At 39.7% G+C, this 13,156-nt stretch overlaps 1 protein-coding gene across 1 annotated transcript in view; it reads right to left on the minus strand.

Annotated features, from left to right (window-relative positions):
- Positions 1-13,156, minus strand: part of zdhhc14 (zinc finger DHHC-type palmitoyltransferase 14) — a 92,034-nt gene that overhangs the window by 22,928 nt on the left and 55,950 nt on the right. The window contains exon 5 of the mRNA XM_060916164.1: positions 5,006-5,054. Coding sequence (XP_060772147.1) covers positions 5,006-5,054 — 49 coding nt within the window. The remainder of the gene's footprint in view (positions 1-5,005; positions 5,055-13,156) is intronic.

Below are 13,156 nucleotides of genomic sequence, written 5' to 3' on the forward strand. Positions count from 1 at the left end.
GGAGTTTTTCCTTGCCACCGTCGCCACAGGCTTCATCATTGGGGATAGATTAGGGATAAAATTCGCTCATGTTTTAAGTCGTTCAAATTCTGTAAAGCTGCTTTGCGACAATGTTTATTGTTAAAAGCGCTTTACAAATAAACTTGACTTGACACTGTTTCTGTTCACTGCCATTTCTTAATAACATTATGATCTGAGGAAACAGCTACCTGAAAACACTTTGCTATGTTCTTGTAGCCTTCTCCTGCTTTGTGAGCATCAATTATTTTATTATTCAGAATGCGAGGGAGTTGCTTAGAGGAGCCCATGGCTGTTGATTTTAGGGACAAGTTTGAGGAGTCAGAGAATTTATACAGCTTTGAAATCTGCATCATCTGACCTTTCCTAACGAAGAATTTGAACAAGTCACAGCTCAATAAGCTAATTAAGGTCTGGAACCTTGGGAAAAGTTACCTGAGAACTCAAATGTATTGGGGTGCCCAAACTTTCGCATGGTGTTCCTTTTCTTTTTTCACTCTCCAATTGTACAAAACAAAAGTGATACACAAATCTTGCAGAAAACGCTGAAAAGAAATGTGTCATCTTTACCTTTATGCCTTTTGGTGATCAGTTCATCTTCTGCTCACTTAACTATTCACAGTAACAGACATTTTCAGCAAGGGTGCCCAAACTTTTGCATGCCACTGTATACAGTTTTGCTCCAAAATAGGCGTTATGCCCCTTGTTTCTGGGTGAGGCCGAGAACTTTTTGAAGCACCCTCAGAGTTTGTTGTTTTAACACTTTTTTTGTTTACCACATAATTCCAAATATTTTCCATGTTATTTCATAGTTTTGATGTCCTCAATACTGTTCTATGATGTAGAAAATACAAACTACAGAAAACTCTATGAATGAGTCAAAGTCCCTCTCACGCCAGAATCTGGTCTTCCCAGGCAGTCTCCTGTCCCAGTACTAACCCACTCTTTGAGGTGTATGGGTGCGGCACCGATCTCTGTTTCCATAGCCCTCGGCCTCTCGCCTATACAGCTAGGGTTACAGTAGGGGGCTGATCCTCTTGTAACTGTGAGAGTTTGACTTCCCCACTTGCATCTGTATTGCAGTGTGCCTTGCCAGACGGTAGTAGGTACCATTTTTATGATGGTCTTTGGTATGACCCAACTGCAAGTAGAACTCGCAATCTCCCGGTCGAGAGGCAAACATGCTAAACACTAGGCCAACTCACGGTGTATGAATGAGTAGGGGTGTACAAACTTCTGACTGGTACTGCATGTCCATCCATCCATCCATCCATCATCATGAGCCGCTTATCCTACACAGGGTCTCAGGCGAGCTGGAGCCTATCCCAGCGGACTATGGGTGAGAGGCGGGGTTCACCCTGGACAAGTCGCCAGGTCATCACAGGGCGACACACAGAGAGACGCAACCATTCACACTCGCATTCACACCTACGCTCAATTTAGAGGGTACTGTACGTTTTCAACTTAATTCGCTGACTGTAAACACGTGAGCACTGTTGATATTGTGCTTGGATGAATGGCTTATTCCAAATTAACATTGCTACTATTAAAAAGGTGTTGTTTGTTGTTTTTCGATAGTTAAGCTGTCTTCCCTTCCATGTAGTTTGGAATTCTATCAGTTTACTTTGACACGATTTCAGTCTTCTTTATACTGTACTAGGATGCTCGCTTTTTCTTTGCCAGATAATAATCAGAAGATATTATCATGTTATTGAGATATCAGGACAGAAACGGAAACATCACAGACATGTTTTAGTCACATTTCCTTGAGGATGCTATATAATCCATTAAATGAATGGTGCCGTTTCGTCAGTGCAAGACGTCGAGCTCTTCTTCCTCTTCAATCCTACTTTAACCCCTAAATTGCAGCAGTGACCGTTTTTGCTGAGGTTTTAACCCAGTTTTTCTTTTTAGTTCATGAAACGTTCACTTGCCCCACTTTTACCTTTAAACTCTAAAAGAGATTTTTGTGGACCACAGCACAGATTCTCAGCTCCTGAAAAAATTTACTTCAATGGTCAAATATTTACACTGATTAATCAACTAATTGTCAGGACTTTCACAAACCAAATAATTTTTAACCTGCCATTTCCATGACTGGAGCTGCTCCACCATCAGGCTACAGCAGTGGTCTCTGGGGAATCTCAGGAGTCTGTGATATTACAGTCGTGAAAATCACAACTCATTATCAACGTTACTACACCATATTACAGTGTCTTGCAAAAGTATTCACCCCCTTGGTGTTTGTCCTGTTTTGTCGCATTACAAACTGGAATTAAAATGGATTTTTGGAGGGTTAGCACCATTTGATTTACACAACATGCCGACCACTTTAAAGGTGAATTTATTTATTTATTTATTTATTTATTTTTATTGTGACACGAACAATAATTAAGATGAAAAAACAGAAATCTGGAGTGTGCATAGGTATTCCCCCCCCAAAGTCAATACTTTATAGAGCCACCTTTTGCTGCAATTCCAGCTGCAAGTCTCTTGGGGTATGTCTCTATTAGCTTAGCACATCTAGCCACTGGGATTTTTGTCCATTCCTCAAGGCAAAACTGCTCCAACTCCTTCAAGTTAGATGGGTTGTGTTGGTGTACAGCGATCTTCAAGTTATGCCACAGATTCTCAATTGGATTGAGGTCTGGGCTTTGATTAGGCCATTCCAAGACATTTAAATGTTTCCCTTTAAACCACTCCAGTGTAGCTTTAGCAGGATGTTTAGGGTCATTGTCCTGCTGGAACGTGAACCTTTGTCCCAGTCTCAAACCTCTGGCTGACTCAAACAGGTTTTCCTCCAGAATTGCTCTGTATTTAGTGCCGTCCATCTTTCCTTCAGTCCTGACCAGCTTTCCTGTCCCTGCAGATGAAAAACATCCCCACAGCATGATGCTGCCACCACCATGCTTCACTGTAGGAATGGTGTTCTCAGGGTGTTGGGTTTGTGCCACACATGGCATTTCCCATGATGCCCAAAAAGATCAATTTTAGTCTCATTTGACCAGAGAATCTTCTTCCATGTGTTTGGGGAGTCTGCCACATGCTGTTGGACAAACTCCAAACGTGATTTATTTAAGCAATGACTTTTTTTTCTGGCCATTCTTCCATAAAGCCCCGCCCACTCCGTGGAGTGTACAGCTTAAAGTGGTCCTATGGACAGATACTCCCATCTCCGCTGTGGATCTTTGCAGCTCCTTCAGTGTTATCTTTGGTGTCTTTGTTGCATCTCTGATTAATGCCCTCCTTGCCTGGTCTGTGAGTTTTGGTGGGTGGGCCCTTCTCTTGTCAGGTTTGTAGTGGTGCCATATTCTTTCTATTTTGCTATAATGGATTTAATGGCGCTCCGTGGGATATTCAAAGTTTGGGATAATTTTTATAACCCAACCCTGATCTATACTTCTCCACAACTTTGTCTCTGACCTGTTTGGAGGCTCCTTGGTTTTCATGTTGTTTGCTTAGTCGTGTAGCAGAGTCAGGGTCCTTCCAGAACAGGTTAATTTATACAGACATCATGTGACAGATCATGTGACACTTTGATTGCACACAGCTGGATCTTAATCAACTAATTATGTGACTTATGAAGTGCATTGGTTGGAGCAGCTCTTATTTAGGGGTTTCATACGAAGGGGGGTGAATACTTATGCACACCACAGATTTCTGTTTTTTTTTCATCTTAATTATTGTTTGTGTCACAAGAAAACCATTTTCACCTTTAAAGTGGTCGGCATGTTGTGTAAATCAAATGGTGCTAACCCTCCAATAATCCATTTTAATTCCAGCTTGTAATGCGACAAAACAGGACTAACACTGGGGGGGGGGGGGGGGGGGGGGGGGGGGTTGAATACTTTTGCAAGACACTGTAAGTATTGAGTGTTTATAGGCATTAGCCTGTTTGATTGGTCACTTAAATTGAATGGGTTTTATCCAAAGTCAAAAACACGTAGCCTTAAAAAAAAAGTCAATACAGAAAGCTCAGGATTAGAAAACTCAGTGGCTGTAACTAAACTGTTGTTAATTGTGTTCAATTGCAAATTTAACCAACAGTGTCACATCTGGAAGTTACTACATGTATGATGGGATAGTTTAGTGCATAAAGGCATCCATCGCTCCACACTTCATTCATCCAGTATCTATAACGCTTATCCATCATGGTCACAGGGGAAGCTGGAGCCAATCCCAGCTGACTTCAGGTGAGAGGCGGGGTTCACCCTGGTCAGGTCACTAATCTATCGCAGGATAGACACGGAGATGAGCAACCATTCACACTCACGCTCACTATTTGCCGATGGGCAATTTAGAGTAGCCAGCTGACCTAGTCAGCATGCCTTTAGACTGTAGGAAGAAACCAAAGCACCCAGAGAAAACCCACACAGGCATGAGGAGAACATGCAAACTCCATGCAGACTGGTCCCAGTCGGCCACGAGGTTCGAACCCGGAACCTTCTTGCTGTGAGGCAACAGTGCTAACCACGACACCAGCGTTCTGCCCGCTACACTTCATGCGTTTGATAAATATAGTCAACATATACTGTAATAGTGCACAAGTTCGTGATCTGAGACACAGCTTTCATCCGAGTGTGTGTGTGTCGTTAGGCAGTAAGTGATGCCTGACAAGCTGATAATTTGCTGAAAGCAGCAGGTGGACTTTAGCTAATGAACTCAGCCATAGGGAGCCTCATCTGTACCAAAAAGTAGTGAAGAAATCATCTGATTCTCTTTTTCTTTCTCACTGAACTCCACTTCTGTCTCTACATGGCTTTCTCTTTTCATAAAGAGCAAAAGTGGGTGTTCTCTCGAACCTCCTCGCTGACATTGCTCTTTGTCATTGGGGTTTGGAGGTGTGAAGGCCAGAAATAGACTGTTAGCATGCATCCTCCCACTCTCCCTTCAGCCCACACACACACACACACACACACACACACACACACACACACACACACACACACACACACACACAGAGTTGTTGTTTTTTTCAGAAGGATATCTTGCTGGGCTGTCTTTGAGGGTGCTGAGAAACCCGGTCCGGTTAGATCCTGCAGAAATTACACAAGTTACAGAATGAACAGAAAGCATTCAGTTTTATACTGTATGTAGTCATAAAAAAACAGTTTTAATATTATTTGCACGTCTAAATAAAACAGCAAAATGTTTTCACACAATGCTAAAAGGAGTGTAGATATGGTTTAGAAAGGTTTAACAAACAAGTGTTTTGATTTGGAGTCCCTTTTGGTGTATTTCACCTCGTACAGCGCTTTCATACCTACTGTTTGAAAGAAAAAATTTTAAAAACACAAAACAGCTTTTTAAAGACATGTTTCGGCAGTTTAATGAAGAATGACTGGTCTTGCATCACATGACAATACACATATACACCATGACCCAATCAACCAATTAATCAATTCAGATAAATCATCAGGTGAGGAAAGTATTAAGGTTTTGAATGTGTTTATTCAATTCAGGATTTCATTCATCTCATCATCTGTAGCTGCTTTATCCTGTCCTACAGGGTCGCAGGCGGGCTGGATCCTATCCCAGCTGACTACGGGCGAAAGGCGGGGTTCACCCTGGACAAGTCGCCAGGTCATCACAGGGCTGACACATAGACACAGACAACCATTCACACTCACATTCACACCTACGCTCAATTTAGAGTCACCAGTTAACCTAACCTGCAGTAAGATGATTGTGTATAAAAAGACCCTCCCAGAGAGGTGGAGTCTCTCAGAAGTAAAGATGGGGCGGGGTTCACCGCTCTGTGAAAGACTGTGTGGGTAAACAGTGCAACAATTTAAGAATAACCTTCCTCAATGTAAAATTGCAAAGAATTTGGGGATCACATCATCTATGATCCATAAGATCATTAAAAGATTCAGAGAATGTGGAGAAATCTCTGTATGCGAGAGACAAGGCTGAAAACTGACATTGGATGCCTGTGATCTTCAGGCCCTCAGGAGACACTGCATTAAAAGCAGACACGTGTCTGTAGTGGAAATCACTGTATGGGCTCAGGAACACTTCAGAAAACCATCGTCTGTGAAAACACTTCATTACTGCATCCACAAATGCAAGTTAAAACCAGATATAAACAATATCCAGAAACCCCGCCCCCTTCTCTGGGCCCGAGCTCTTTTACGATGGATTGAGGTGAAGTGGAAAACTGTCCCGAGATCTGACGAATCAAAAGTCAAGTCAAGTTTATTTCTATAGTGCTTTTAACAATAGACATTGTCGCAAAGCAGCTTTACAGAATTTGAATGACTTTAAACATGAGCTAATTTTATCCCTAATCTATCCCCCTAAGAATTTCTATAAAAGTAGAAATTCTTTTGAGAAATCATGGACCCCACGTCCTCCAGGCTAAAGAGAAGAGGGACCGTCCGACTTGTTATCAGTGCACAGCTCAAAAGCATTCAGCGTCTGTGATGGTATGAGGGGGCGTTAGTGCACATGACATGGGTAGCTTGTACATCTGGGAAGGCATCATTAATGCTAAATGATATAAACATGTTTCCGAGCGATATGCTGCCATCCAGACAAAATCTTTTTCAGGGAAGGCCTTCTTTCTTTCAGCAAGACAACGCCAAACCGCTTTCTGCACATATTAAAACTGCATGGCTCTGTAGGAAAAGAGTCCAGGTGCTAAACTGGCCTGCTGCAGTCCAGACCTGTCTCCCATTTAAAACATCTGGTGCATTATGAAGCGCAAAATACAACAAAGGAGACCCCGAACTGTTGAGGAACTGAAATTGTATATCAGGTAAGAATGGGACAACATTTCTCTTTCAAAACTACAGCAGTTGGTTTCCTCAGTTCCCAAACATTTACAGATTGTTGTTAAAAGTAGAGGTGATGCAACACAGCGGTAAACACGCCCCTGTCCCAATTTCTTTTGAAATGTGTTGCTGACATCAAATTCAAAATGAGCAGATATTTTTCAAAAAACAATAAAATTTCTCAGTTTCAACATTTGTCTTTGTACTATTTTCAATGAAATCTAGGGTTTTCACGATTTGTGCATCATCGCATTCTGTTTTTATTTACAGTTTACACAGCATCCCAACTTTTTTGGAATCGGGCTTGTAAGATCTGTTTTGCAAAAATATTTAACAAATTGTTTAAGTTTGATTTCTGAAACTTTGGAGAAATGGTCAATATAAGGAAGTTAGCACTTTAACTGAATACTGTTTTATCTGTAATCATCTGTAATGTTACAGCAGGTGTATTTGTGTGTTGTTTGGTTATAATTTTTAGTGTAATATTGTTTATGCTGCCCTCTTGGCCAGGTCACTCTTGGAAAAGAGATTTTAATCTCAGTGAGTTTTTACTTGGTTAAATAAAGGAGATTGATTGACTGATTGAAGTTTGAAATAATGTGTGTTGTTATCTGTTTGAGTCGAATCAGAACAAAAGTATTACTTTTCATTCGTTTTCTATTTCATTTGGTTTCACACTGCACACTACTAAACAAACCAAAAAGGGGGATGAAGGGTGTCGGAAAACACCCTTTCATTCATTGGTCAGAATACTGTGAGAGAAAAGGGAAATAAATCATTGCACCAACAAGTGCGCTTAGAATTAACACAACATTAAAAGCAACAACACAGTGATGTGATAATCAGATTATTAGAAACTTATATAAATAACTATCTGAAAATATTTTCTCTTTTTGTACATCAGTCTAAATATCCACGAAATTTCTGCAACACTACAGCTGTGTCATTTATCTCAGTTGCAGTCAGTTTAATAGCTCGCATCTACAAAAAAAATGCTGCAAACCAAAATACGCGGCAGCAGTACGCTTCACGGTCTGTATTTGGGTTGATTCAGATTCGAATCAGTTTCTCACAGCAATCAATCTGTGCTTGAGAAACAGACCGAGTCCTCATCATTCAGACTCTCAGACCTCTTCTTCTGGTCCACACCTGAACGTGATTGTTGTGTTTTCATCCACACAAACTGTACTGAGAGAGAACACACAGAGGGGTTTGAACTCACCCAGATCAACCAAGTTCAAGCTGATGAACTGATCAGGAGTGAGGAAAATGCACTGTGTATCTGTGTAAGACCAGGACTGAGAAACATCGCACTAGAGACACATCTAGATACATCTCTATAGATAGCAATATTGACAAGCGTGCTCCAAGAGTGCAATATCCCCCGCTGGCAACTCGGCCATAACGCTGGTAAAATGTGACTGAACTGAATGAAATTGCAATATGCGTATTACTGACACATAACAAAGAACCCTGTCAAGTTTTGTGAAATTCCTCCAAAAATTGTGAGAGGAGTTGATTTCAGAAGGTGAGTACCCTTCCCGCGGCGGACAGACGGACATCGCCACGACATAATCCCCCCTTCGGGCCTTTCGGCCAGTGGGGGATAAAAATTATGAGGGAAGTTGATTTCAGAAAGCAAGCACACTTTGATGAAATTGCCAAAGTACAAGTCTGTTAATAATCGAGGGCATAACTCTGGTAAAATTTGCCCAAATTAAACAAAATTTCAATTTGTGTATTACTGTCATATAACAAATCCTTTTGCCAAGTTTGGTGAAATTCCTCCACAAATTGTGAGAGGAGTTGATTTCAGAAGACCGTACACCCTCATGAAATTGTCAAAAGTACAAGTTATTTAATCAAGGGTCAAAACTCTGGTAAAATTTTCACAAACGAAATTAAATCGCAATATGCGTATTACCGTCATATAACAAGGCCTTTTGCCAAGCTTCGAGAAATTCGTCCAAAAATTGTGAGCGGAGTTGATGTCAGAAGGCGAGCACACCTTCATGAAATTGTGAAAGTACAAGGTTGTTAATCAAGGGCCACAACTCTGGTAAAATGCAACTGAATTAAACACAATAACAATATGAGTACTACTGACATATAACAATGATTTTTATCAGGTTTCGTGAAATTCCTCTAACAATTGTGAGAGGAGTTGATTTCAGAAGGAAAACACACCTTCATGAAATTGTCAAAAGAATAATTTTGTTAATGAAGGGCTGCAACTCTGGTAAAATGTGACTGAACTGAATGAAACTGCAACACGCTTACTACCGACATATAACAACGAATCCTGCCAAGTTCCGTGAAATTTCTCCAAAAACTGTGAGAGGAGTTGATGTCAGAATGTGAGCACCCTTCCCGGGACGGACGGGCATCGTCACGACATAATCCCCCTTTGGGCCTTTTGGACAGCGGGGGATAATAAACTAAAGCCTAGTGTGTTCTCACTGAACAGTAACACAATAACATATGAAGCATAGATTGACATATGAACTTCCTCAACACTGGGGGTCACTCATAAGGAGATGATGATCACTGGGTGATAGAAGTCATTTTTGAGACTGGGATGAAACAAAATGATTATCTTAACACATCATAATGTGGTTAAAAAAAAGTAACCAAAAAACCCCACTGATCTGCTCATAGTCCAGTCATAACCACCCTCCCTGATTTTAAATCACAATATAAAGTATTCAGTGCATTTAATAAACTCGACCCTGACCCCTACCTGATTTCAGCTGTTATCTGATCTCAACGGGATACTAAAATATATGAAAATATATTTTCTCAAAAAGAATTAACAGTTATTCCATGAAATCGAGTCGTACATGAGCTGATAGCTATAATCCATGTACGATGAGATTGAGTGGAATAACTGTTTTATTCTATCCACATTCACTGGATTTTGAGAAACAGAGCATTTTATTTTTATTTTTTGCAAATTCGATAAATGAAAACTTTATACAAAACATCCGACAAAATAATTTCCATTTAGAATGTAAACAAACCAGCCAAACGACAGGATCAATTTGTGAAAAATGCGATGATAATAATTATTGAAAAAAAAAAAAATATATATATATATATATATATATATGTTTTTACCATCAAATACTTTCATTCCATATTTTGTTGTTTTGTTTGTAGTTTTGGGGTTTTGTTTTCAAGTAGAGTTTCTATTTCATCCTCGGTTGGTTCAGCAACACACTCCGCCATTTTGTTTTTCTCTACTCATGATATATGAGCTGATATCCTAGTAGTAGAGTAGCCAATCACAGCGCACGATTGCTCATATCCAGTGAATGTGGATAGAATAATAGAAGATACTTCTGATGGAAAATCTTGCATACAAGTTGAAAATGAAGGAAGAATTTTTTTTTATAAAAGGCTGGAAAAAATGGTTAACATATAAAGCAAAGAAAGACAGGAATAACAAGGCAGTCTAAAAACAAGGTTGACTTCTCCCAACGCACAGGCTCTGTATATTTGTTAATGTTTTTCTTCTTTCCCTTTTATTCTTGCTTCCTTTGTTTGTCCCTTTTTACTCCTTAATTCTGAGTAAATTATTTTGTATTGTGTTATAATTAAGGATAAAACTAAAAAAAAAAAAAAAAAAGATATTTAAAAAAAAAAAAAAACCTGTCATTAAAAATGAGGGAAAGATACTTTTTGGAGCAATATTCAGGTTCACGTGCTTATACATGCCGTTAATCTGATCTGTCATGACTCTATGCTACTTTCAGGTTTCCATTTTTGGCATCTAACAACGCATACCTATCCAAATAACCTCTGAGGAACCGTATTTTCCAAAATCCTAAGATTTCCTATTAAGCATGTAAACATGGAGGTATGAATACAAGGAGTTTGTTGCAAGTATTTTCCATACTTTTCAAACAATATAGTCTTGTTTACTTGGATAATAAGATTCAAAAGCAATAAATGTAAAAAAAAAAAAAAAAAAAAAAAAAAGGTTTCGATTTTAAAAGAGTTTAGATTTGATGGGGAAGCCATGGCCTAATGATGAGAAAAGCAGCTTTGGGACCAAAAGGTCGTCGATTCGATTCCCTGGACCAGCAGGAATGGCTGAAATGCCTTTGAGTAAGACACCGAACCCCCACCTGCCCCCCAGGCTGCCCACTTCTATGGGTGTGTCAGGGTCCTGTTGTAAGTAACTCTGGATAAGAGCATGTGCTAAATGCCTGTAATGTAAAGAACAGATTAAAAAAAAAGCCTTAATCTTGGCAGTGGACTTATGATAAAGTACAAATATTGTAAGAGCCAGAATCAGGATCCATCACAGTGTCAGTGCTTCAGCACACCTACAGTAATGAGTATAAATTTTGCTCTCCCATAAACCAAACCTTCACGTCCCATGAAATTTCACTGTGCTTTAAAAGCCAGGAGAGAAAATGCTGAACCCCTGTCTCATCTACTTCATCTCCACAGCCACAAGCTTTTCCGAGTGCTCATGATTTGTAACGCAATCAAAACGATATGGAGGCAGAGTCGCGGCTAAACACAACTTATACTTGGACTGGGAAAGCCATGGGTTTCTGGAGAAAGCATTTAGGGCTACACATCTACCGAGACTGGGGCTGTAAACAGCAGCTAGCTCCTTTCTGTGACCTATAAAGTGCTTGCTGGGACAGGAAACTGGCTCATCAGCAGTGTTCAGACGCCTCAGGTCTCCGAGACTGCCTCTGGAGCTGATCGATGTGGAGAGCCGGAGCGAATCCATTTCCTACAATCATGCACTACATCACACTGGAGGCTGCACCAGTCTCCATGTCTAACATGACATTTTCCATCAGAAGATATCTCTTTCTCTTTCCTGTCTCTTTCTCATTCAAATTTCATCTCTTTAATAAAAGAAGCTAATGTTGGTCTAACTGCTGATGCTACATGGTTTAAATTAAACAAATTATCTTTGAATGTTAAAAAAAAAATCTCAGTTTATCATTTTCAGTGGTAAAAAGATGTATCCCAAAGATTTATCGAAAAGCATAATTGAGTCAAATGAGATGCCTCAAGTGTCATCTCCAAGATTCTTGGGAATTATTGTTGATGAAAGTTTGAATTGGAGAGAATAAATGGATTGGGTTAGTCAAAAAGTGAATAAATTGACTGGTATAATAAGGAGGGTCAGTCATCTTGTTTCTATAAACTGTCTCCTGACTCTTTACTACAGTTTCACTTATCCTTATCTTTATTATTGTAATAGAGTTTGGGGAAGTACTTTTCCTATGACCCTTCACAAAATTCTGGTCCTCCAGAAACGCTTTGTTAGACTCGCAACCCAATCAGAATCATATGTTGCATCTAATCCCTTATTATATTAATATTTTCCAAATATGTGTTTTTATTTATGAGATTCATTCAAGCACAGGGAATGTTCTTGAACAGTTTAAGAGACATTTTGAAGTTAATTCACAGGTTCATTCTTACTGAACTCGGCAGTCTGCATCCTCCTAAATTTCTAACCAGTAGAGAACAATTTTCTATAAGACTTAGGGGTGTCAAGTTATGAAACAGCATTTGCCATTTGGTAAAAAACTGTTCCTCTATAAAAGGTTTCAAGAGATGTTTAAAAGATCATTTAGTTGCTGTTTTGTAATTTTATATATATATATACACTGTATATATGTTTATGTACAACCCCGATTCCAAAAAAGTTGGGACAAAGTACAAATTGTAAATAAAAACGGAATTTACAAATCTCAAAAACTGATATTGTATTCACAATAGAACATAGACAACATATCAAATGTCAAAAGTGAGACATTTTGAAATTTCATGCCAAATATTGGCTCATTTGAAATTTCATGACAGCAACACATCTCAAAAAAGTTGGGACAGGGGCAATAAGAGGCTGGAAAAGTTAAAGGTACAAAAAAGGAACAGCTGGAGGACCAAATTGCAACTCATTAGGTCAATTGGCAATAGGTCATTAACATGACTGGGTATAAAAAGAGCATCTTGGAGTGGCAGCGGCTCTCAGAAGTAAAGATGGGAAGAGGATCACCAATCCCCCTAATTCTGCGCCGACAAATAGTGGAGCAATATCAGAAAGGAGTTTGACAGTGTAAAATTGCAAAGAGTTTGAACATATCATCATCTACAGTGCATAATATGGAGAGTGTCCTGACAAATTCCATCACTGTGTGGTACGGGAACTGCACAACTCAGGACAGAAAGGCTCTCCAGCGTGTCATTAAAATGGCACAGTTCATCTGTGGAGCTGTCCTCCCCCCACTACAGGACATTTACAACACCCGGGCCACAAAAAGGGCACAGAGCATCATCAGGGAGCAAACACACCCACAACACAGACTATTCACGCTCCTACCATC

Source organism: Neoarius graeffei, chromosome 3 (genome assembly GCF_027579695.1).
Source record: "Neoarius graeffei isolate fNeoGra1 chromosome 3, fNeoGra1.pri, whole genome shotgun sequence".
Taxonomy (NCBI): Eukaryota; Metazoa; Chordata; class Actinopteri; order Siluriformes; family Ariidae; genus Neoarius; species Neoarius graeffei.